The sequence below is a fragment of the Scyliorhinus torazame genome, chromosome 1 (genome assembly GCF_047496885.1).
Source record: "Scyliorhinus torazame isolate Kashiwa2021f chromosome 1, sScyTor2.1, whole genome shotgun sequence".
Lineage (NCBI taxonomy): Eukaryota > Metazoa > Chordata > Chondrichthyes > Carcharhiniformes > Scyliorhinidae > Scyliorhinus > Scyliorhinus torazame.
In genome coordinates, this window is record NC_092707.1 from 27,631,124 (window position 1) to 27,653,338 (window position 22,215).

The 22,215-nt window shown below is 48.5% G+C and overlaps 1 protein-coding gene across 2 annotated transcripts in view; it reads right to left on the bottom strand.

The window, feature by feature from the left end:
* The window catches only part of myo1ha (myosin IHa), a 153,696-nt gene that overhangs the window by 38,438 nt on the left and 93,043 nt on the right, over positions 1-22,215 (bottom strand). For both annotated transcript variants that reach the window (XM_072478208.1, XM_072478122.1), the window contains exons 16-23: positions 21,889-21,935; positions 20,019-20,099; positions 16,832-16,937; positions 16,338-16,455; positions 13,006-13,119; positions 6,972-7,048; positions 2,525-2,593; positions 1,257-1,341 (exon numbers count right to left, since the gene is read on the bottom strand). In XM_072478208.1, coding sequence (XP_072334309.1) covers positions 1,257-1,341; positions 2,525-2,593; positions 6,972-7,048; positions 13,006-13,119; positions 16,338-16,455; positions 16,832-16,937; positions 20,019-20,099; positions 21,889-21,935 — 697 coding nt within the window. The remainder of the gene's footprint in view (positions 1-1,256; positions 1,342-2,524; positions 2,594-6,971; positions 7,049-13,005; positions 13,120-16,337; positions 16,456-16,831; positions 16,938-20,018; positions 20,100-21,888; positions 21,936-22,215) is intronic.

Sequence of the window (22,215 nt, forward strand, 5' to 3'; positions counted from 1 at the left end):
CTGAGGAGAATAAGGATGCAAGAATTAAGAGGAGCAATCCACAAAGGGGCAGTGTTCTTTAAAGGGGAAGTGTTCTTTAAAGGGGAAGTGTTCTATAAAGGGGCAGTGTTCTTTAAAGGGGCAGTGTTCTTTAAAGGGGCAACATTCTTTAAAAGGACAGTGTTCTTTAAAGGGACAACGTTCTTTAAAGGGTCAGCGTTCTTTAAAGGGACAGTGTTCTTCAAAGCGGCAGTGTTCTTTAAAGGGACGGCATTCCACAAAGGGACAGTGATTTTTAAAAGGGCAGTGTTATTTAAAGGTGCAGTGTTCTTTAAAGGGACAGTGTTTTTTAAAGGGGCAGCGTTCTTTGAAGGGACAGTACATTTTAATCCTTTTCCTCCCTCCCTTTTCTGTTCAAAGCCGACGGGCTGAATTTTACGGACCTTCCCACTGGCGGGATCTTCCTTTCCCACCGATGGCGACACCCCCTCCACCCTTGGCAAGTTTCCCGGCTGATGCACGATCAATTGCGCAAAGACTAAAGTTGGGTACAACTGTGGCTTTATTACAGTCAGATGTGTGGCCTCCTGCTGCAGCTGGCGAAATGGCAGGGCACTGGAGGTCATGCATATTTATACAGTTCTCCCTGGGCGGAGCCAGCCGGCAGGAGCTACCGGCGAACCTGTAGTGCAGGTCCTACCTTACATCTCCTATTACAGTGGTTCACCACACCGGCAGCACGGGTGGAAAACACACAAAACCCCCTTGACACCGGTGGGACCAGAAGACCCTGCCGGTGGCCAATGGAGGGCCCCCTCCGCTGAATGGAAAACACGCCCTGGGGAAAATTCCATCCAATAAAACTCTGCTTACTGATTGTCATTAATGTGGTGAAATGTCCTTAATGAGGTGAGGGATCAGATATATATTCGCTGATGTAATGTACCTTTCAGGATCGCATCTTAAACTGCCATTCATCATTACTCACCACAACACAGGAGGTGATATATGATCCCATGAATCTGCAGACAGAACAGTATAAAAGTCCTATAGCTCTGACGTGTTCTACATAACCTCGCAGTTACCATTGTATGTACTCTTATGCAGTCTTAACTTCAAATATAGGGCCCACAAATTATTGTTCCACCAACCCTTGCTGTATGTTTGGAACGTTTGCATTAAAAAGAAGAATGCAACGTTCACGGCACATGGCTTTTCGATTGGTCATGCTTTCTTCCGCTGATTAAAAACGATATAAAGAGTATGAGACCACGTACCTTTTGATGACTTTCACAGCCCAGGCTCTCTTCCCTGCGTCCTGCCTTGCCTGAATTCCTCTCCAGCAGGTTTCGATCTTGATGGCTGCAATAAATGGCAAGTGTAGAATCAGGCTAGCTCTACGGGTGGGGGATCAATCGTAAAAAACTATAGATTTTTGCCGAGGGTTGCCAACTCTGGTTGGGCCTTTTCTTGGAGGTGTCATCACATGACGTCCTGCTTCTAGCCGCCCTGCCCTGCACTCCCACCAATGGGTCACCCAAAGGCCTACACTAGTGGGCCAATCAAAAATTCGATCGACCCTTCATTAGCTTATTGGATGATTCTGGACTGTCACTCAGTTACTTTCCCTCATGCCTGTTATTTTTATAAATAGTAAATATAAGACCTCATTGGAAATTTTTTAAAGCACAATTTTTTTTATTTCCAGATTTGTGTCCTGGGATTGCTCACAGAAGTGTTGTGGGGGTTAATCGTTAATTCCTCAAGTAATCCTAGAGGCTTGAAAACCCTAAAGCTTTGCCTGCTTTCATTGTGCGTGGTCAAAAGCAAAAGAATGCAAATCCATTTGGCCCATCCTCTTGCGTAGGCCCGAACCAGCTGAGGAGCATTTTCACTTCCTCCTTCCACTCGTCCCAATTACTCGCCATGTCCTTTCCTTTTTGTTTAATGCATTCAATGAATCCTCATCACATCTGCTCAATGATCCCTTAGATATCACAACTGGAGAATGGAAGACTTTCCATTTCCGCGCCAAACTCAGTCCCTGCAGCCTCCCCAATCCCCTACCCAACCCCTGGGTTTCCCCAATTACAATACGGACAAATGAACAAGGACCAGGAGTTGGCCATTCGGCCCATTGAGTCATCTCCGCCATTTAATAAAGATCATCGTTGATCTGACAGACATGGGGGCAGGAGTCTTAGATCGCTCCCTGCGTCACATAAGAATGGATGGCGTGCACATTAACAAGTTTCAGGGCAGCGAGAAAATACAATGACTGGTTGAGAAATCACGGGGGTCATTTCAATCTAACCCGCCAATTGGAAAATTCTGCGGATCTGATGTAATGTCACCTATACACCTTACCCAATATCACCATTTGTAGATTTTAATGACGAGCAAAGCCAGACATTGTTTGAAACTAACTTTGCACCCAATCCGGCCAATTTGCCAATGGGCGTGAGGTTACAATGTCCGGTAGGCTGTGAGGGAGATAGAAAGGTGAGTAAAAGAGCTCCAACATTGCCACTTCCCTTCTACTTACCTGCTTTCTTCTGTTTCTGAAATTCCCCCCTTTGGACTTTGCCCCTGTATTTGGCCTGGAGTTTTGCAACTGGAAAGAGAGGAAAGCTGGTTGGTAATGGACTACATTCAGGACCAGCCAGTGGTTAATAATCCAACTAAGATCTTGTCCGTGGAGCAGAGGGAAGTTAAGGTGAGATTTTCCGGCCGTTCACCCAGAGGGATTTTCTGTTTCCGTTGGCAGCGCGCTCCCGCCACGGGTTTCCCGTGGTGAGGGGTGCATACAACAGGAAACCCATTGACAACAGCGGGACCAAAAGATCGCCTGTCAGCCAATAGCGGGCTGCTTCCTGCTGCTGTGTAACATGGGCAGGTTCCTCAGTAAATCCTACCCTATGGCCGGGATTCTCCGATCCCACGCCGCTCCGACGCAGGGCTGCCGATTCTCTGGGGACCGGAGAATCGGCACCAATCGCGCCGGGGCGGTCGCCAAGGCGCCGGTTGGGGGCCATTGAAAGTGGTTCTCCTGCGGCGATTCTCCGTGCTCAACGGGCTGAGTGCCCGCCAAGTCCCGCCGCTGACGTTTGCGTATGGTCCTACCCGGCGGGACCTCGGTGTTCAGGCAGCGGGGGGTAGCCGACTCCGGGGGGCGGGGAGGCCTCCACTGTGGCCAGGCCCGCGATCGGGGGCAATCGATATGCGGGCGGGCTCATTCCGGGGGGGGGGGGGGGGGGGTGGTGGGGGCTATGTTTCTCCGCGCCGGGCCCCTGTAGGGCTCCGCCATATTGCCTGGGGACCGGCGCGGAGATGGGTGTGGCGCGCATGCGCGGCCCCGCGCCGGCCGTGGCATGCATGCATGGACCCACGGCGCCGGAGCAGCGCACAGCACTCCGCCGCCATTCTAGCCCCCTAGGAAGGGGTGAATGCCTGGGCCTGGAGGCCTGTTGACGCCGGCGTCGCTCACGCCGGTTTTGACGCCGGCGTCATCACTTGGCCGGGATTTCGGAGAATCCGGGCCTATATCTCTTTTTACTTTCCTTTTGTTTCCAATGTTTGAGTAAGTAATCACACCATCTAATTTTGGGATATTGCAACAACAACTTATATTTACATAGCATCTTTAACCTAATCAAAATACCCTAAGGCACATATCAAGGAGGTTTATTGGACAACATTGTGGGCGGCACGGTGGTTAGCACTGCTGCCTTACAGAGCCAGGGACCCGGGTTCGAATCCGACCTTTGGGTGACTGTATGGAGTTTGGACATCCCTCCCATGTCTCCGCGTGTTTGCTCCGGTTTCCTCCCACAGTCCAAGGATGTGCAGGTTAGGTGGGGTTACGGGGATAGGGCGTGGTAGTGGGCTTAGGTAGGGTGCTTTTCGGAGGGTCGGTGCAGAACTGATGGTCTGAATGGTCTCCTTCGACACTGTAAGGATTCGATGGATTCGATGGATTTGATACTGGGCCACTTAAAGGAGCTTGTAGTTGACCAAACGTTTGGTCAAAGGTTTTAAGGAGCGTCTGAAAGGAGGAGTGAGAGAGAAACGGAAAGCGAGAGATAAAGAGGTTTAAGGGGGGAATTCCGGAGCTTAGGGTTCAGAGAGCTGACGTGACAACAATAGTGATGAAAAATCAGGGATACCCACGAGTCAAGAATTGCTGGAATGCAGAGTTGCAGGTCTAGAGCCCATGGAGGGATTTGAAAACTAGGACTAGAATTTTAAACTAGAGGCATTATCAAAGATCAGAGAGTTGCACAGCACAAAAAGAGGCCCGTTGGCCCATCGTGTTTGCACAGGCCATCCAGCGCCGTTCTTTCCACACAAGGGAAGTCCCAGGTGTCATTTTCAATCTGCGTTGCGTTAGTTGAGCCAAAGGCTGGAATTCACCCATTAGCTGGACTCTCTTTTCCCGTTGCAGCACAAACCTGCCAGTGGATTTCATGGAGGTGCGGGGTGGCTCCAATGGAAAATCTCATTAACAAGCAGTGGGAAGAGAGAATCCCGGCATCAGTGGATGATGCGCTGCCGGGAAGCACGTGGCTGAGGGGACCAGAGAAGACAGTCTATAATCTACCCTGGAAAACTCCAAACAAAGTGGCAAATATCAACCAGGCTTTCTGCTCCTGATTGCTCTCCAGTGAACTGTGGGGAGAAGCGAATGGGCATCACACGTTAACAGGATCAGTTCTGTCTGCAAAGCACAGCATGGTAAATAGCCCACTGACACAACAACATCCTGCATTTCTGTAGCACCTTTTACACAATAAAATGTCCCAAGGTGCTTCACAGGAGCACAGAATGACACCGAGGGTAGCGCGGTGGCACAGTGGTTAGCACTGCTGCCTCACAGCTCCGGGGACCCGGGATCACTGTCTGTGTGGAGGTTGCACTTTCTCCCCGTGTCTGGGTGGGTTTCCTCCGGGTGCTCCGGTTTCCTCCCACAGTCCAAAGATATGCAGGTTAGATGGATTGGCCATGCTAAATTGCCCCTAGATGGGATTACGGGGCGTGCACTTTCAGAGGACCGGTGCAGACTAGATGGGCCGAATGGTCTCTTTTTGCATTGTAGGGATTCTATGATCTATGATAAGCAGATGTTAGGTCATATGATCAAACTCTGACATAGGTTTTGGGGACTATTTAAAGATGGAAATCAAGGAAGAGGGTTGGAGAGATGTAAGGAGGAAATTCCAGCACTTGTGGGTGACACGGTAGCACGGTAGTTAGCACATTTACTTCACAGCTCTAGGGTCCCAGGTTCGATTCCTGGCTTGGGTCACTGTCTGTGCGGGGTCTGCATGTTCTCCCCGTGTCTGCGTGGGTTTCCTCCGGGTGCTCCGGTTTCCTCACACGGTCCAAAGATGTGCAGGTTAGGTGGATTGGCTATGCTAAGTTGCCCTTAGTGTCCAAAAAAGGTTAGGTGGGGTAACTGGGTTACGGGGATGGGGTGGAGGTGTGGGCTTGGGTAGGGTGCTCTTTCCAAGGGTCAGTGCAGACTCGATGGGCCGAATGGCCCACTTCTGCACTGTAAATTATATGATCATATGATGATTAGCAACTCCAATGAACAGGATTTGAGGCGAGTTAGGAATTGGGCAGCAGAGTGTTGGAAGACCGCAGGTTTACAGAGGGTGGAATGTAAGACATCAGCCAGTCGTACGCTGGAATAGTCAAGATGCGAGGTAACAACATTGAGGGTTTTAGCAGCAGATGATCTGTCGCTGGAGCAGAATTGGGCAATGGACACTTGCTGTCATGGGTCACCTGCAAAAAAAATGGCTACCTCATTGAACTCGACCATCACCCCAACATAAATCAGTGGAAAGGAATGAGATTAATGATAGTTTATAAACTTTCTTTTATTAACGGTTGTTTTGCATAGACTTGCTAACGATCCCTGTAACTCTACCCGTGTCTTTCTCAAATGTACTTGATGATGCCTTGAACAGGAGACTGCTAATCCTACTACCTTCCCTTCATCGCAGAGAAACTGGAGTCTCTGTTCAATTCTTATCCAGCAGTTCAGAGAGTTTTGGGATTGAAGAGAGCAGGATTCAAATCTGGGCTCACCTTTGCTCTATGGCCCCCAACATTTCTGAGGTAACTTTCCATTCTGTATGGCAAGTAGCACTGAAACATCCTGGATTAAAGTATTTTAGAGAGTGAAAGATGAAATGCTAATTATATTTTGTGTGGTAAAGCTTTGAAGGGAGTGGAAGAGCAGAAATTGTTAAAGGTGGGAGGACATATTAATACAGCTAGTAAAATGTGACTGGATCGTCGATTTTATAATAAGGATCCTGCTACTCCTGTTTCAGAAGAAACCTTTGAAGACATCTATTAAAATCCACTTTGTTGGCCTCCTGAGGCCTGGATCCCAAAGGGCTGGGGGCATTAGTTTGGCCCACAATTAAAATGGTGTGGACGACCCAATGACATCATCATCACTACCGTTTAAAATAGGCCCCCACTCCTCTGGGACAGGTGGTCTTCTTGTGCTTGAAGTCAAACAAAGAAAAATTGGTGATTAATCCCTGTTAAGTGTAGTTGAGATATTGGTATGTCTAAACAATAACTGGTCTGTTAGATATAACTGAACAATATACAGATACACATGACTCGGCGTTACTCTGCTGAAGGAAGGAACAGTCTCCCTCTTGGCTCTTGGTCATATGTCTCTTACATCATCATTATGGGTGGTGCTATTTACACAGTCCCACACATTAACCCTTACAATTACCTTAATACCACACCCATCTTCCTCCCACACCATCCCATTGGATCAGAGTGGATAAATCATCTTTGACCATCACATTCTGGGTCTTGGTCGCTTGCTGTGTTTTATAATGCTCCTGCGAAGCTCCCCGGAAGGTTTCATTACGTTAAAGCGCTACATAAATATATTGTTGTTGTCCCTACTTTTTTTTAATGATAGAATGTCAGAGAGAGAAGGTCTACAAGCTCACCTAAGGTGTTCTTGCTGGCTTGATACGCATCCTCAGTAGCGAACAGCGTCTTTGGAAAACGGATAAATATCTTTGTTCTGAGAAACAATATGAAACAAATGATCTGCAACATCTTTCTCAAAAATCTTCAACTTTCCAGTACCAATGGACGATTCCTATTATTCCCAAATAATAGGCTGGGGAACGATTTAGAGTTCGGTAGCAGGGGAGGGTTACCAAAACACATGAAAACCAAAGAGATTTTCTCTGACAGTATTCAAATTGATGATGGATTTGTTCATGAAAGACCGACTTGCAGACTGTTCTTTTTGTTGTGTTCTGTGTGATGCCCATTGTAATGATGTACACAGAACCTCTAGTTGTTTAACTAGAAAGATGATTTATTAACAAACACATGGAAAGATAACCAACAAACTATAATACAGACAATGGCTACTAAATGAATTCAGTAAATTCTCCTGGAGCTACTCTAAGTGCGACTATCCTCTTGTACATCTTACTACCATCTGCCAGGTGACTCAAGTCACGTGATAGATCTCTATCACCACCAGCTGTTTGGAGGTCGCATTGCTAACTATGTACACAACTGTGTAAAGGCATGTCACCACACTTTTCTCCAGAAAAGAAAAGGTTGAGGGGGATAACCTAGACAGAGGTCCTTACTGAAAGGATTTGATGGGGTAGATGTAGAAGTGGGCAAGACTAAAACTAAGGGTCATAAATATAGGATAGCCACTATTAAATCCAATAGGGAATTCAGAGGAACCGTCTTTCCCCAGACAGTGGTGCGAATGTGGAAGTTGATATCTACAGGGAGGAGTTGAGACAAATAGCTTAGGTGCATGAGACTGACAGGACCGAAGAACCTGTTAACAGGGTCAGATGAAGATAGGTGTGGGAGAAGGCTCGCGTCGAGTATGGACCAGCTGGGCCGAACGGCCTGAATGTGTGTGGTACACTCTATGTAATTCTACGTATGCATACAATTCGGGCTGTGAGCTGTGATGGTCATTGTGCTGCTCATGAGAAGCTCCTGAGACCCTCTGCCTGCCTGGAAGATCAAATTCACTTGCCAGATGTTCTCTGGTCAACCAAGTGGCCAAGCTCGATGGGAGGAGCTATTTGGTGGTTTCAAGAATATATACTTGGAGAACTCTGGGCTGGAGGTTTTCACAGCGTTAACTTGGCCCCGTCGCTGGTATCAGGAGCAGGACCTAATTCCGCACTGGTGGCTGGTGGGATCCCGAGTGGCATTTTACTGGCGACACCCAATTAAGACGGCACCATCCACAGGGAGGCGGTGGCATAGTGATATTGTCACTGGACTAGTAATCCAGAGACCTAGGGTAATGTTCTGGGGACCTGGGTTCTAATCTCACCATGGCAGATGATAGACAGTCAGAGTAGAAATTCAAGAATAGTCAGAATGAATATGTGGCTTGAGAGAAGGTGCAGGAGGGAGGGGTTCAGATTTTTGGGACATTGGAACCGGTTCTGGGGGCGGTGGGACCATTACAAATCAGATGGTCTACACCTGGGCAGGACTGGAATCAATGTCCAAGGGTTGTTTTTGCTAACACTGTTGGAGAGGTTTTAAACTAATGTGGCAGGGGGGTGGTAACAAGATTAGGAGGTTAGAGGTCAGTAAAGAGGCAGCAACTAAAGCCAGTAAGGTACTAGATAATAAACTCAATGTGACTAAGGGGAAGAGTGGACAGGAAAGAGATGATGAACACAAAGGGACAGGTGGTCTGAGGTGCGTTTGTTTTAATGCGAGAAGTGTAGCAGTTAAGGCAAATTAACTTAGGGCTTGGATTAGTACCTGGTAATATGATGTTATTGGTATTACTGAGACTTGGTTGAGGGAAGGGCAAGACTGGCAACTAAATATCACAGGGTATAGATGCTTCAGGAGGGATAGAGAGGGAGGTAAAAGGGGTGGAGGAGTTGCATTACTGGTCAGAGATGATATCACAGCTGTAATTATGGAGGGCACGATGGAGGATTCGAGCACTGAAGCAATATGGGTAGAGCTAAGAAATCGTAAGGGTGAAGTAACATTGTTGGGACTTTACTACAGGCCTCCCAAAAGTGAGCGTGAAGTAGAGGTACAAATATGTAGACAGATTATAGAAAAATGTAGGAGCAATAGGGTGGTCGTGATGGGAGATTTTAACTTCCCCAACATTGAATAGGACTCATGTAGTGTATAGATGGAGGCATAGATGGAGCAGAATTTCTAAGGAGCGTCCAGGAGAGTTTTTTTTAGAGCAGTATGTAAATAGTCCAACTCGGGAAGGGGCCATACTGGACCTGGTATTGGGGAATGATCCCGGCCAGGTGGTTGAAGTTTTAGTCGGTGATTACTTTGGGAATAGCGATCACAATTCCGTAAGTTTTAGAATACTCATGGACAAAGACGAGAGTGGTCCTAAAGGAAGAGTGCTAAATTGGGGAAAGGCCAAGTATAACAAAATTCGGCAGGAGCTAGGGAATGTGGATTGGGAGCAGCTGTTTAAGGGGAAATCCACATTTGAAATGTGGGAGTCTTTTAAGGAAAGGTTGATTAGAGTGCAGGACAGACATGTCCCTATGAAAATGAGGGATACAAATGGCAAGATTAGGGAACCATGGATGACGGGTGGAATTGTGAGACTAGCTAAGATGAAAAGAGAAGCATACATAAGATCTAGGAGACTTAAAACTGATGAAGCTTTGAAGGAATATCGGGAAAGTAGGACAAATCTCAAACGTGCAATAAAGAGGGCTAAAAGGGGTCATGAAATATCTTTGGCTAACAGGGTTAAGGAAAATCCCAAAGCCTTTTACTCGTATATAAAGAGAAAGAGGGTAACTAGAGAAAGGATTGGACCACTCAAAGACAAAAGAGGGAATTTATGCGTGGAGTCAGAGGAAATGGGTGAGATTCGTAATGAGTACTTTGCATCGGTATTCACCAAGGAGAGGGACATGACGGATGTTGAGGCGAGGGCTGGATGTTTAAATACTCTAGGTCAAGTCGCCATAAAGAAGGGGGATGTTTTGGGTATTCTAAAAGGCATTAAGGTGGACAAGTCCCCAGGTACGGATGGGATCTATCCCATGTTACTGAGGGAAGCGAGGGACGAAATAGCTGGGGCCTGAACAGATATCTTTGCAGCATCCTTGAGCATGGGTGAGGTCCCGGAGGACTGGAGAATTGCTAATGTTGTCCCTTTGTTTAAGAAGGGTAGCAGGGATAATCCAGGGAATTACAGACTGTGAGCTTAACGTCAGTGGTAGGCAAACTGTTGGAGAAGATACTGAGGGATAGGATCTATTCACATTTGGAAGAAAATAGACTTATCAGTGATAGGCAGCATGGTTTTGTGCAGGGAAGGTCATGTCTTACAAACCTAATAGAATTCTTTGAGGAAGTGACAACGTTAATTGATGAGGGAAGGGCTGTAGATGTCATATACATGGACTTCAGTAAGGCGTTTGATAAAGTTTCTCATGGCAGGTTGATGGAAAAAGTGAAGTCGTATGGGGTTCAGGGTGTACTAGCTAGATGGATAAAGAACTGGCTGGGCAACAGGAGACAGAGAGTAGTGGTGGAAAGGAGTGTCTCAAAATGGAGAAAGGTGGCTAGTGGTGTTCCACAGGGATCCGTGCTCGGACCACTGTTGTTTGTGATATACATAAATGATCTGGACGAAGGTATAGGTGGTCTGATTAGCAAGTTTGCAGATGATACTAAGATTGGTGGAGTTGCAGAAAGCGAGGAGGACTGTCAGAGAATACAGCAAAATATAGATAGATTGGAGAGTTGGGCAGAGAAATGGCAGATGGAGTTCAATCCATGCAAATGCAAGGTGATGCATTTTGGAAGACCCAATTCAAGAGCGGACTATACGGTCAATGGAAGAGTTCTGGGGAAAATTGATGTACAGAGAGACCTGGGAGTTCAGGTCCATTGTACCCTGAAGGTGGCAACGCAGGTCGATAGAGTGGTTAAGAAGGCATACAGCATGCTTGCCTTCATCGGAGAGGGTATTGAGTACAAGAGTTGGCAGGTCATGTTACAGTTGTATAGGACTGTGGTTAGGCCACATTTGGAATACTGTGTGCAGTTCTGGTCGTCACATTACCAGAAGGGTGTGGATGCTTTAGAGAGGGTGCAGAGGAGGTTCACCAGGATGTTGCCTGGTATGGAGGGTGCTAGCTATGAAGAAAGGTTGAGTAGATTAGGATTGTTTTTGTTGGAAAGACGGAGGTTGAGGGGGGACCTGACTGAGGTCTGCAAAATTATGAGAAGTATGGTCAGGGTGGATAGCAACAAGCTTTTTCCAAGCGTGGGGGTGTCAATTACAAGGGCTCACGATTTCAAGGTGAGAGGGGGAAAGTTTAAGGGAGATGTGCGTGGAAACTTTTTTACGCAGAGGGTGGTGGGTGCCTGGAACGCTTTGCCAGCGGAGGTGGTAGAGGCAGGCACGATAGCATCATTTAAGATGCATCTAGACAGATATATGAACAGGCGGGGAACAGAGGGAAGTAGATCCTTGGAAAATAGGCGACAGGTTTAAAGGATCTGGGTCGGCGCAGGATGGGAGGGCTGAAGGGCCTGTTCCTGTGCTGTAATTTTCTTTGTTCTTTGTTCTAATTCAAATTCAATTTTGAAAAAAATCTGAACTTAAGGGCACGATTTAATGGCCGCGGCGCTCCCAAAATGCAGCTCGCCACGGCACAGTGTGGCCGGTAAAATCCGGGAGTCGCCGCAAAGCGGGATCACTTTTTAGCAAACCTGCATATTAAAGCGAGGCAGCTAGTCTCACTTTAATATGCAGATTCCCGAGTTACCCGAGGTGTGGGATCAATCTCCTTCAGCTTGGAGACCTCGGGTGAGTACAGTTCAGTACTAGTCTCCACAAATAGAGACCAGACAGAATTGCACGCGTGCGGGCCTTCGATTCCCTGGGACTCCTGGGGGATCATCGCCCCAAGGTGCATGCCCTTTTGGCAGGGTAGTACCCTGGCACTGCTGGTGCCACCTGGGTACCCTGGCAGTGCCACCTGGTTGCCAACCTGGCTTTTCCAAGATGCCCAGGCCACACTGCCAGCTGGTAGGGGCACTGCCAGGTGCCTGGTTGGCACTGCCAACTTGTCATGCTGGCATTTTGTGCGTGGGTCTGGTTATCTGGAGGTGCCCTGTGCATGCGTTGGGAGGGTGAGGGAGGGGCTGTGGACCCTCCCGTAGTGTGCTGGGGCTTGGGAGGGGTTGGGAGTCTCTTTGGGGGCCTTGGAGATCGGGACGCCATATACACATGGCACCCCAATCGCTCGCTACGCTGAGGGGATTCAGCGAGCGGAATTCCTTAGAGTACAAAACGGGGTAATGTGCAGCCTCGGCCGTGCGTTCCTCATTGAGGCCCCTTATCAAAAACAAGTTGCATTTTACAGCCTCATGTTTCTCAGACTTTGATCCCTCGCGCCCTAAAAGTCTAATGATGACCATAAAACCCACCTGATTCACTAATGTCCTTTAGGGAAGGAAATCTGCCATCCTTATCTGATCTGGCCTACATGTGACTCCAGACCCACAGCAATGTTGTTTATTCTTAAAACGCCCTCTGAAATAGCCTAGCAGGATACTCAGCTTAACGGCAATTAGGGAAGGGCAATAAATGCTGGCCTTGTCACAACACCCATATCCCACGAAATAATTTTTAAAAACTCACTGTCTAATTGAGGACACAGAAAAGTCAGCCATTTGATAAAGGGTTCCAAAGCTGCTCCAGTACCACCCAAGGTCTGGTGGTACAGAGGGCAATCTAATCTTGTGTGTCCATCGCATATTCAGGGGCAGCCTTTACAATACATGAATAACGATAAGAAATACAAGCAGGAATAGGCCATTCGGCCTCTCGAACCTGCACCCCCGGGCAATAAAACCACGGCTGATCATACGCTGCACATCATTTTCCCTGATTCTTTCAGTATCTAAAAAAGAAAGATTTTTTTGGGGCATTTGTCTGGTGACATTTTCTTTAAGTACCTTCCCATTTTGTATTCCTCGTGTTTGTAACCAATATGTTTCACCAGTCGTCCAACCCCTTCTGAAGCAGATCCATGCCAGTTTGGCCAGGTTTCGGGGCACAATAATTTATACCTACAGGAAAAGAGCACTGAAATGTGAATGTGTACCTCCAACCCGAGTATGTACAGCGTGCTGGGGGGGGGGGGGCAGTGCTTTTTTTTCATGCAGGGGCAGAATTTTCCCATACTTTCTCAGAGTGTCAGGTTCTGACTGAAAACCAGCGTGTCTCTCTCTAGCTTCACAGCTGAGTTTTGGGATCAGATTTTCTAGCACTCTGGAAGAATGACTGGCCGTGGTTTTTGCCGTCAGTCTGGCGGGGCGGGGCCTGATAGAGCCGGCAAATCCAGCTCCATCTTTAAAGGGCGTCCCAGTCAGCACAGGAAGTAAATTCCCCCCCCAACACCCTCCACCCCGCCACAGACACGGAGGACTCCCTCCGCAAACATTGGGCCACTCCGCACCACAGCACAAACAACAGAGCTCTCCACCTCCCCCCACAACCCCCCTCACCCCACCCCACCACAGCACAAACAACTAGGCTAGCCACCCCCACCGCAACGCCAACATCAGCCCAGGCCCTTCGCGGGCTCAGGGGCGACCATTCCCACCACTGTTGGCGCAGGAGCACGCTCCGCCCCCCCTCCCCCATCTCCCCCATCACCAGCACCATCCCTCCACCACAGTCTCGGGGGTACTTTCCCCCCCCTCTCCCTGCCCCACACCACCGCAGTCTCAGGAGGACACCCCCCAAAATCTGTTCCACCACCACAGTCTCGGGGGCACTCTTCCCCCCTCACAGCCTTCCCCAATATCGAATACCCATGGGGCACTTCCAGTTTGGCAGTGTGAACCTGTGCCGGGGCATTACCAACCTGTGCCAGGGGGCTATGCCAGGGCACTGCCCGGGCATGTCCCGCCCCCCCCCCCCCCCCCCCCCCCCCCTCAGGGGCTATACTTACTTTGTCGCCCCAGTGGGATCCTCTCAATTGTTTTCCGCCCTATTGTAAAGCTCACTGACGCAACGTATATTAAGTGAGGGGGGATCATGTGGCGGGGGGCATGTTAGTTACATTAAAATGCATTTTAATGTATTACAGTGAGGTTGTTGCCTTTGTGGGTGTGAATCTTGTTACAACATCGACGAGGGACGTGGAAAATCACGAAATGCGAACTCACTGGAAACTCGCAATATTTTGTGACCACGTCGCTGTTCTCACTGATAGCTAATGCGGTTACAAATTCACCCCCATTTGCATTCTCCCCTCTCCCTCCTTAGTCTTTGAACATCTGGGGCGAAATTCTCCGGAAACGGCGCGATGTCCGCCGACTGGCGCCCAAAACGGCGCAAATCAGTCGGGCATCGAGCCGCCCCAAAGGTGCGGAATGCTCTGCATCTTTGGGGGCCGAGCCCCAACCTTAAGGGGCTAGGTCGGCGCCGGACGAATTTCCGCCCCACCAACTGGCGGAAAAGGCCTTTGGTGCCCCGCCAGCTGGCGCGGAAATGACATCTCCGGGCGGCGCATGCGCATTGGAGGGAGTCTCTTCTGCCTCCGCCATGGTGGAGACCGTGGCGGAGGCGGAAGGGAAAGAGTGCCCCCATGGCACAGGCCCGCCCGCGGATTGGTGGGCCCTGATTGCGGGCCAGGCCACCGCGGGGGCACCTCCCGGGGCCAGATCACCCCACGCCCCCCCAGGACCCCGGAGCCCGCACGCGCCGCCTTGTCCTGCCGGTAAGGTAGGTGGTTTAATCTACGCCGGCGGGACAGGCATTTTAGCGGCGGGACTTCGGCCCTTCCGGGCCGGAGAATCGCGCGGGGGGCCCGCCAACCGGCGCGGCGCGATTCCCGTCCCCGCTGAATATCCAGTGCCGGAGACTTCGGCAACCGGTGGGGGCGGGATTCACGCCAGCCCCTGGCGATTCTCCGACCCGGCGGGGGGGCGGAGAATCTCGCCCCTGGTTATCAATTTGAACCATCAGGGAGACAGAGGAATTGTCAGTTGCTTTGTCACTCTCTGAAACATTCCTCACAGGATAATGTAACTCAATGGCTCCTAGGAGCCACTTCTGTCCTATTATCTCTTCACCTGGTGCCCCCCCAACAGATGTTCTATTCCATGTGCCTGTTTGGTTAATGGGCTATCCAGCTGTGTCATGTTGCCAGATGTGCCATTCAACACAATTTCAGCTCCCTTTTTGATCAAAGAAAGCCGTGGGAGGACAATTAGGAAGTGGAATTAAATCCATTAGGGAAGTGAAAGGGAAGTGTGGCTACATAGAGAGTATCAGTCCTTAACTCCAATTTATAGCTACATATCCAGCAACTGCCCTCAGTGGCATTATAAAACCAGTAACCCATTCTGTGGAGATCTGTGGGCATTGACCCTGTGAGCTATTGGACCATTCCAGCTTTTAGCAAGATATTTCTTGGGTAGTTTCCCCAATGCCTATGTTAATTGAGCAGTTTTGGGGCTGGATCATCCAGTATATAGTTCAGCTCCAGTCTGGTTCTTGGGTCAATCAGAGTTATTTCAGCCGGGGTGGAAACTGGGGTATTCGCTTTGGCTTCAGATCCCTGAATAGATAAAATGGGGGGGGATCAGCAAGGTTTCCCACTCCTGCTGTAATAAGCTGGGAAATGTGTGTGCAGGTGCCGAATCAGGACAGACTCAGTGCCAACGGGGATGGTACCTCCAAGGTTGGGCAATCTGCTGACAATCCACAGTTTAGAGGAAGTATAGCCAATCGGATAAATCACTGGAGGGTGGTCGTCCACCATGGTGTCAAAACCCAGCAGGAATTAGGGCCATCTCATTGGTCGGAAATGTCCGTGTTTGCTCCAATTGCCTGGCCTGTTACTGGAAGGTAAAGCTTCTGGGTCTTCAGGTGGGAACATAGGAACAGGAGTAGGACATTCGGCCCATCAAGCCTGCTCTGCCAGTCAATCCGATCATGGTCGATCATCTACCTCAAGGCCGCTTTTCCACACCACCGCCATCTCCCTTGATGTCATTTGACTCCAGAAATCTATCAAATTCTCTCTTGAACGTGCCCAATGATTGAACTTCCACAGCCCTTGGGGGGACGGAGAATTCCAAAGACTCACCACCCTCTGACTGAAGAAATTCCTCTTTGTCTCAGTCTTAAATGGCCTTCCCCTTATTCTGAGGCTGCGTCACCTGATCCTAGCCTCACCAGCCAGTGTAAACATCTTACCTCCAACTACCCTGTCGCGCCCTGCCAGGTTTCACTGAGTATCCAACAGCCGTATCCATCTGGTGCATTCCGTTACCTTTTTAAGAACGCATCGTACTTTCTGCGGTAAGCAAAACCCGCTCGTCTCACGCGGAGGTGTTCCATGAGGCCCAAATACTTCACCTGGTGTCTTACGAGCATGTCATCGAACCTGCCTGCAGAGTGAGAGGGGGAGACAGGGGCAAGTGACAGGAGGAGAATAAATTCAGTTTGTCAGTACCACCATGTCTGTGCTTGCAACACAAATGTATTCCCGTACGGCGGGTCAGTTTGGGGATTCGTTATAGATTCGTAGACATTTACAGCACAGAAGGAAGCCATCCGACCCATCGTGTCCACACAGATCTGACTGTCCGAATCCCATTTGCCAGCGCTTGTCCCATAGCCCTCGAGGTATTCGCACTGGGAAATGGAAAGCCCGCCGGTTTCTGACAGCTAAGGCAGCATCAAGCGCTCCCAGCTCAGGCACAACGCAGTCGCGATACAACATTCAACAATATTCAAGGTGGCGGCGCAAAGTCTGAGGCTCACCTGGCTGCTTGGCATCATTTGGTTTGATACACCTGACATACGAAGGCACCTTTGACATCAGGATGTCAATCAGACCCACCAAGCTGCATTTGAACTGCGTGGCCACCTGTTACGGGAGAAACCGTCGTAGGAATGAGCAGCGCGCCAGAGGGAGAACATTTCAACATTTTAAAATATTAAAAACATTTTAAACACAAATGTGTTTAATATTGGTCCCAGGAAAGTTCTGGAGTTCCTTTTAAGGTATACAAGACCAGTTCAGACAAGCTTTACTTCATTTCCGAGTTTCACTGATTTTTTTTTCCCCCAGGTCTAAAGTAAACTTTTTCTTTGCAATAAATTGCACGAAAAATAAACCACCCGCGGTTATTGCTTTTGATAAAACTCTCTGCGGTTCCTTCCAGAGTTACAATGAGGGATATTACCTCCCAAAAGTAATTATGCTGCAACAAGCCCTTAATCTGAAGATCAACCTCAGTCGAGATTTCTGTTGGCAATCGGCCTATATTATTTTACAAGAATTCAAAACGACTCCAATTCTCTGGGTGGGTCGACAGGAGCAGAATGTGATGAGCCACAGACTACAGAAGGCCTCGCCTCAGGCAGGGTAGCGGTGGAGGCACAACAATTAGTCTCAGGGTGGCTGAGGGGAAATTCAACCAGGATTGTGTGACTCCGTTGGTAGCACCCTTGCCTTTAGGTCAGAGGGTGTGGACTCAAACCCCACTCCAGAAACACAGCACACGATCCAGGCTGATACTCCAATACAGCACTAAGAGATGGGATGTTAAAACTCAGGCCCTGCCTTGTCCTCTTCAGTTGGCACTAAAGATCCCATAACGTTATACATAGAAACATACACAGAAAATAGGAGCAGGAGGAGGCCATTTGGCCCTTCGAGCCTGCTCCGCCATTCATTATGAGCATGGCTGGTCATCAAGATCAATACCCTGATCCCATCTTCCCCCCATATCCTTTGATCCCTTAAGAGCTTAAGCGCTATATCCAATTCCTTGAAATTACATAACGCTTTGGGCCTCAACTATTTTCTGTGGTAGTGAATTCCACAGATTCACCATTCTCTGGGTGAAGAAAATTCTCCTCACCTCAGTCCTAAAAGATTTACCCCTTATCCTCAAACTATGACCCCTAGTTCTGGATTCCCCCAACATCCTTTCTGAATCTACCCTGTCTAATCCTGTTAGAATTTTATAGGTTTCTATGAGATCCCCTCTCACTCTTCTAAACTCCAATGAATATAATCCTAACCAATTTATCTCTCCCCACATGACAGTCCCGCCACCCCAGGAATCAGCCTGGTGAACCTTTGCTGCACTCCCTCCATAGCAAGAACATCCTTCCTCAGATAAGGAAGAAAGGTGGGGATATTCTCCTTGGGATCCTATCCAACATCACTAAAGGAGACCATAAGACATAGGAGCACAACTAGGCCATTCGGCCCATCGAGCCTGCTCCGCTATTCATTGAGATCATGACTGATCTGATGTGATAATCCTCAACTTCTCTTTCCCACCTTATCCCCATAATCCTTGATTCCCTCTGAAATTCTGTATACCTCATCTTTGAATGTACTTAACAACCCAGCTTCTACAGCCCTCTGCGGTACAGAATTCCACAGATTCATTCCCTCTGAGAGAAGAAATTCCTCCTCCCCTCTATCTTAAATTGGTGACCTGCCCTCTGGTCCCAGACTCTCCCACAAGGGGAAACAACCTCTCAGTATCTACCCAGCAAGCCCCCTGAGAATCCTATACATTGGTGGAGTTGTAGATAGCGAGGAGGACTGTCAGAGAATACAGCAAAATATAACTAGATTGGAGAGTTGGGCAGAGAAATGGCAGATGGAGTTCAATCCAGGCAAATGCGAGGTGATGCATTTTGGAAGATCTAATTCAAGAGCGGACTATACGGTCAATGGAAGAGTCCTGGGGAAAATTGATGTACAGAGAGATCTGGGAGTTCCGGTCCATTGTATCCTGAAGGTGGCAACGCAGGTCGATAGAGTGGTCAAGAAGGCATACAGCATGCTTGCCTTCATCGGACGGGGTATTGAGTACAAGAGTCGGCAGGTTATGTTACAGTTGTATAGGACTGTGGTTAGGCCACATTTGGAAAACTGCGTGCAGTTCTGGTCGCCACATTACCAGAAGGGTGTGGATGCTTTAGAGAGGGTGCAGAGGAGGTTCACCAGGATGTTGCCTGGTATGGAGGGTGCTAGCTATGAAGAAAGGTTGAGTAGATTAGAACTGTTTTCGTTGGAAAGACGGAGGTTGAGGGGGGGCCTGATTGAGGTCTACAAAATTATGAGAGGTATGGACAGGGTGGATAGCAACAAGCTTTTTCCAAGAGTGGGAGTGTCAATTACAAGGGGTCACGATTTCAAGGTGAGAGGGGGAAAGTTTAAGGGAGATGTGCGTGGAAAGGTTTTTACACAGAGGGTGGTGGGTGCCTGGAACGCTTTGCCAGCGGAGGTGGTAGAGGCAGGCACGATAGCATCATTTAAGATGCATCTCGACAGATATATGAATGGGCGGGGAACAGAGGGAAGTAGATCCTTGAAAAATAGAAGACAGGTTTAGATAAAGTACCTGGATCGGCACAAACTGGGAGGGCCGAAGGGCCTGTTCCTGTGCTGTTATTTTCTTTGTTCTTTGTTCTTTGTTCTCAATAAGATCGCGCCTCATTCTTTTAAGTTCCAGTGAGTACAGGCCCAACCGACTCAACCTCTCCTCATAAGAAAATCCTTCCAAACCCAGGATCAACCGAGTGAACCTTCTCTGGACTGCCTTCAATGCCTGTATATCTTTCCTTAAGATTCTCTCATTGTTGTTTGTGAGTTCAAGTCCCACTCCAGGACTCATTGGCCATGGAAGGAGCAATCATAATGCAGTTCAATAGGCTGAGAAACAGCCTGCCAATTATTCCACTGCTTTCCCACTAATACCCCAAGGGGGGGGAGGGGCAGGGGAAGTGTGTCAAAAAATGGCTCTCAGATGAGGAATTGCACCCTCAGACAGGAGCACAGGAAAACTGGTTCAAAATAAAATGACCAGGAATAATTATTAACAAGTCATCAGTGAGTTGGCCTTTATGTGGTACAAACACAAGAATGTATTTATCGCCAATTATTGATCAAATGGACAGCAACTGCAAAACTAATACTCACTGTCTCAGGTCTTTTCTTGGTATCTAATTCAGATTTGCTGAAACAATCTTTAACTATGAAGTTTGTAGAGCCGCACATTACCTGCACAGAGAGACAGAGAGGTACCAGTAACATATTTACAGTTTGATACAGTGCCAAAGTTATACAGATGATATTTATTTGCAGTTGAAATGAAGAATTAAAATACATCCGAAGGCAAAGGGATCAGGAAGGGTGGGAGCGGGGTTGGCAAGTGCCTTCAATTGTGCAATAATAACTGTCGTGTTTAATTATTCCGTGTTTGTTTAGGTGAGTCTGTTTACTATTGATGCTCACTGTGCTTGATTAGCTAAGTCTAGGTGTGAACACAGGGAAAAAAACATATTATCGGGAAGGGATTCTCCGGCCTCCCAGCTGCGTGTTTCCCGGCAGCGCGGCGTTCGCGAGCGGCGGGATTCTCCACTCCTGCCACATGTCAGTGTGATTTCCCATTGAAATTACCCCGTGCCGCGGGAAACCCAAGGGATACGCAGGGATGCACTGTTGGTGGGAACGGAGAATCCCAATGACTGGAGAACTCTGGCCGAGGAGCTGCTGGAAGCAAGGGGAAGACATATGTGAATAAGCCCTGCTACACACAGATGATATTACTGTTGCTGGACGTCTGGGGGTTCTGTTGACTTGGTGCCACATTCAAACTGACATCAGGGTTTGGGCCACAGAGATCGTTGGTCTTCTTTTGGGGGCAGCTTTGTTAATTGTCAGAGAGGAGCAACTTTGCTTCACCGCTAATCACAAATTCTGTCAGTGGAAGCAAAGTAAAACACCCTTAAGGGAGTGGGGGGGGGGTGGGAATGGAGATTCAAAGAGACAGTCAACCATGTTCTCTGGCTCCCAGCATCCATTTGAGTTTACCTTTCAGCATACGAACTAGGTTGAGTTACAGAAGTCAGTTGTACGCAGACTGAGGCCTCGGGAGAGATTGTTTGGAAATAAGCTGGTGGTGTGAGCCAAGGTGCGGAGGTTAATTGCTTGCATAGGCCGAAGCCTGGGAGCAGGTTACCTGCATAGGCCGAAACCTGGGAGCAGGTTACCTGCAGACGTTGAAGCCTGGGAGCAGGTTACCCATAGAGGCCGAAGCCTGGGAGCAGGTTACCCGCATAGGCCGAAAGCTGGGAGCAGGTTACCCGCAGAGGCCAAAGCCTGGGAGCAGGTTACCCACGGACGCTGAAGCCTGGGAGCAGGTTATCTGCATAGGCCGAAGACTGGGAGCAGGTTACCGCAGGCACTGATGCTCCTGCCCCACCCTCCCGCAATTGGGTGCATGAGCAATGTTGGTGCATGTGATCCAAGGAGTTAAATCTGATATAATAAAATCATAAAGTGTAATTTACACAGTTCACCTAAAATCAGCTTAAACATAGCTTCACCGAGCCACAATGTTCTGATTTGCTTTATTCTTTTAAACCCTGGCTCTGCTCTGGACCATGAGCCCTGGACCTTCACTTGCATCTTTCAGTGTTCTCTTCTAAAGCAGGGCTCTCTGGTAGAGGGCATTTTACATCAAAACTTATTTCTCCTCTTTGACAATGAGCTGCCATGTTACCGGACACTGGAGAGCAGCTCAGATAGACCATGCCAACATGCCCATCAGCTTTACAGGGACTAACACAGATTGACATCCAATAGATTGTGCTACAATCTCCTGGCTCAGATGTCCCCTGGAGTCATTATTCTGATGATTAGCACAATGGGATTGGGGAATGCTCCTCCCATTTAATTGCTGGCTACCCCTCCAGAGTTTCTAACACAAATGATTTCTCCTTCCATGATGACACAACCCCTTTAAGGAAGGAACCACTGGAGGTGCTTTTCCTGAATTGATGCTCACCTCTTTGAGATTCCTGTACAGAAGATCATTGTTCTTATCGAGAAATCCTAGTTGAATAAGAATTTAAAGAAAGAGTCATACCTTTTCAGAATACGAATAGATACAAATTATCTAAACATAAATTATTTAATGGAGGAATCTTCTCTGATATCGTAAAGGTTCACAGTGTCTTTGCTCTTCACAAAGCAAGGACACGGTGGCATTATGGTTAGCACTGCTGCCTCATAGTGCTAGGGACCCGGGTTCGATTCCAACCTTGGGTGACTGTGTGGAGTTTGCAAATTCTCCCCGTGTCTGCGTGGGTTTCCTCCGGTTTCCACACACAGT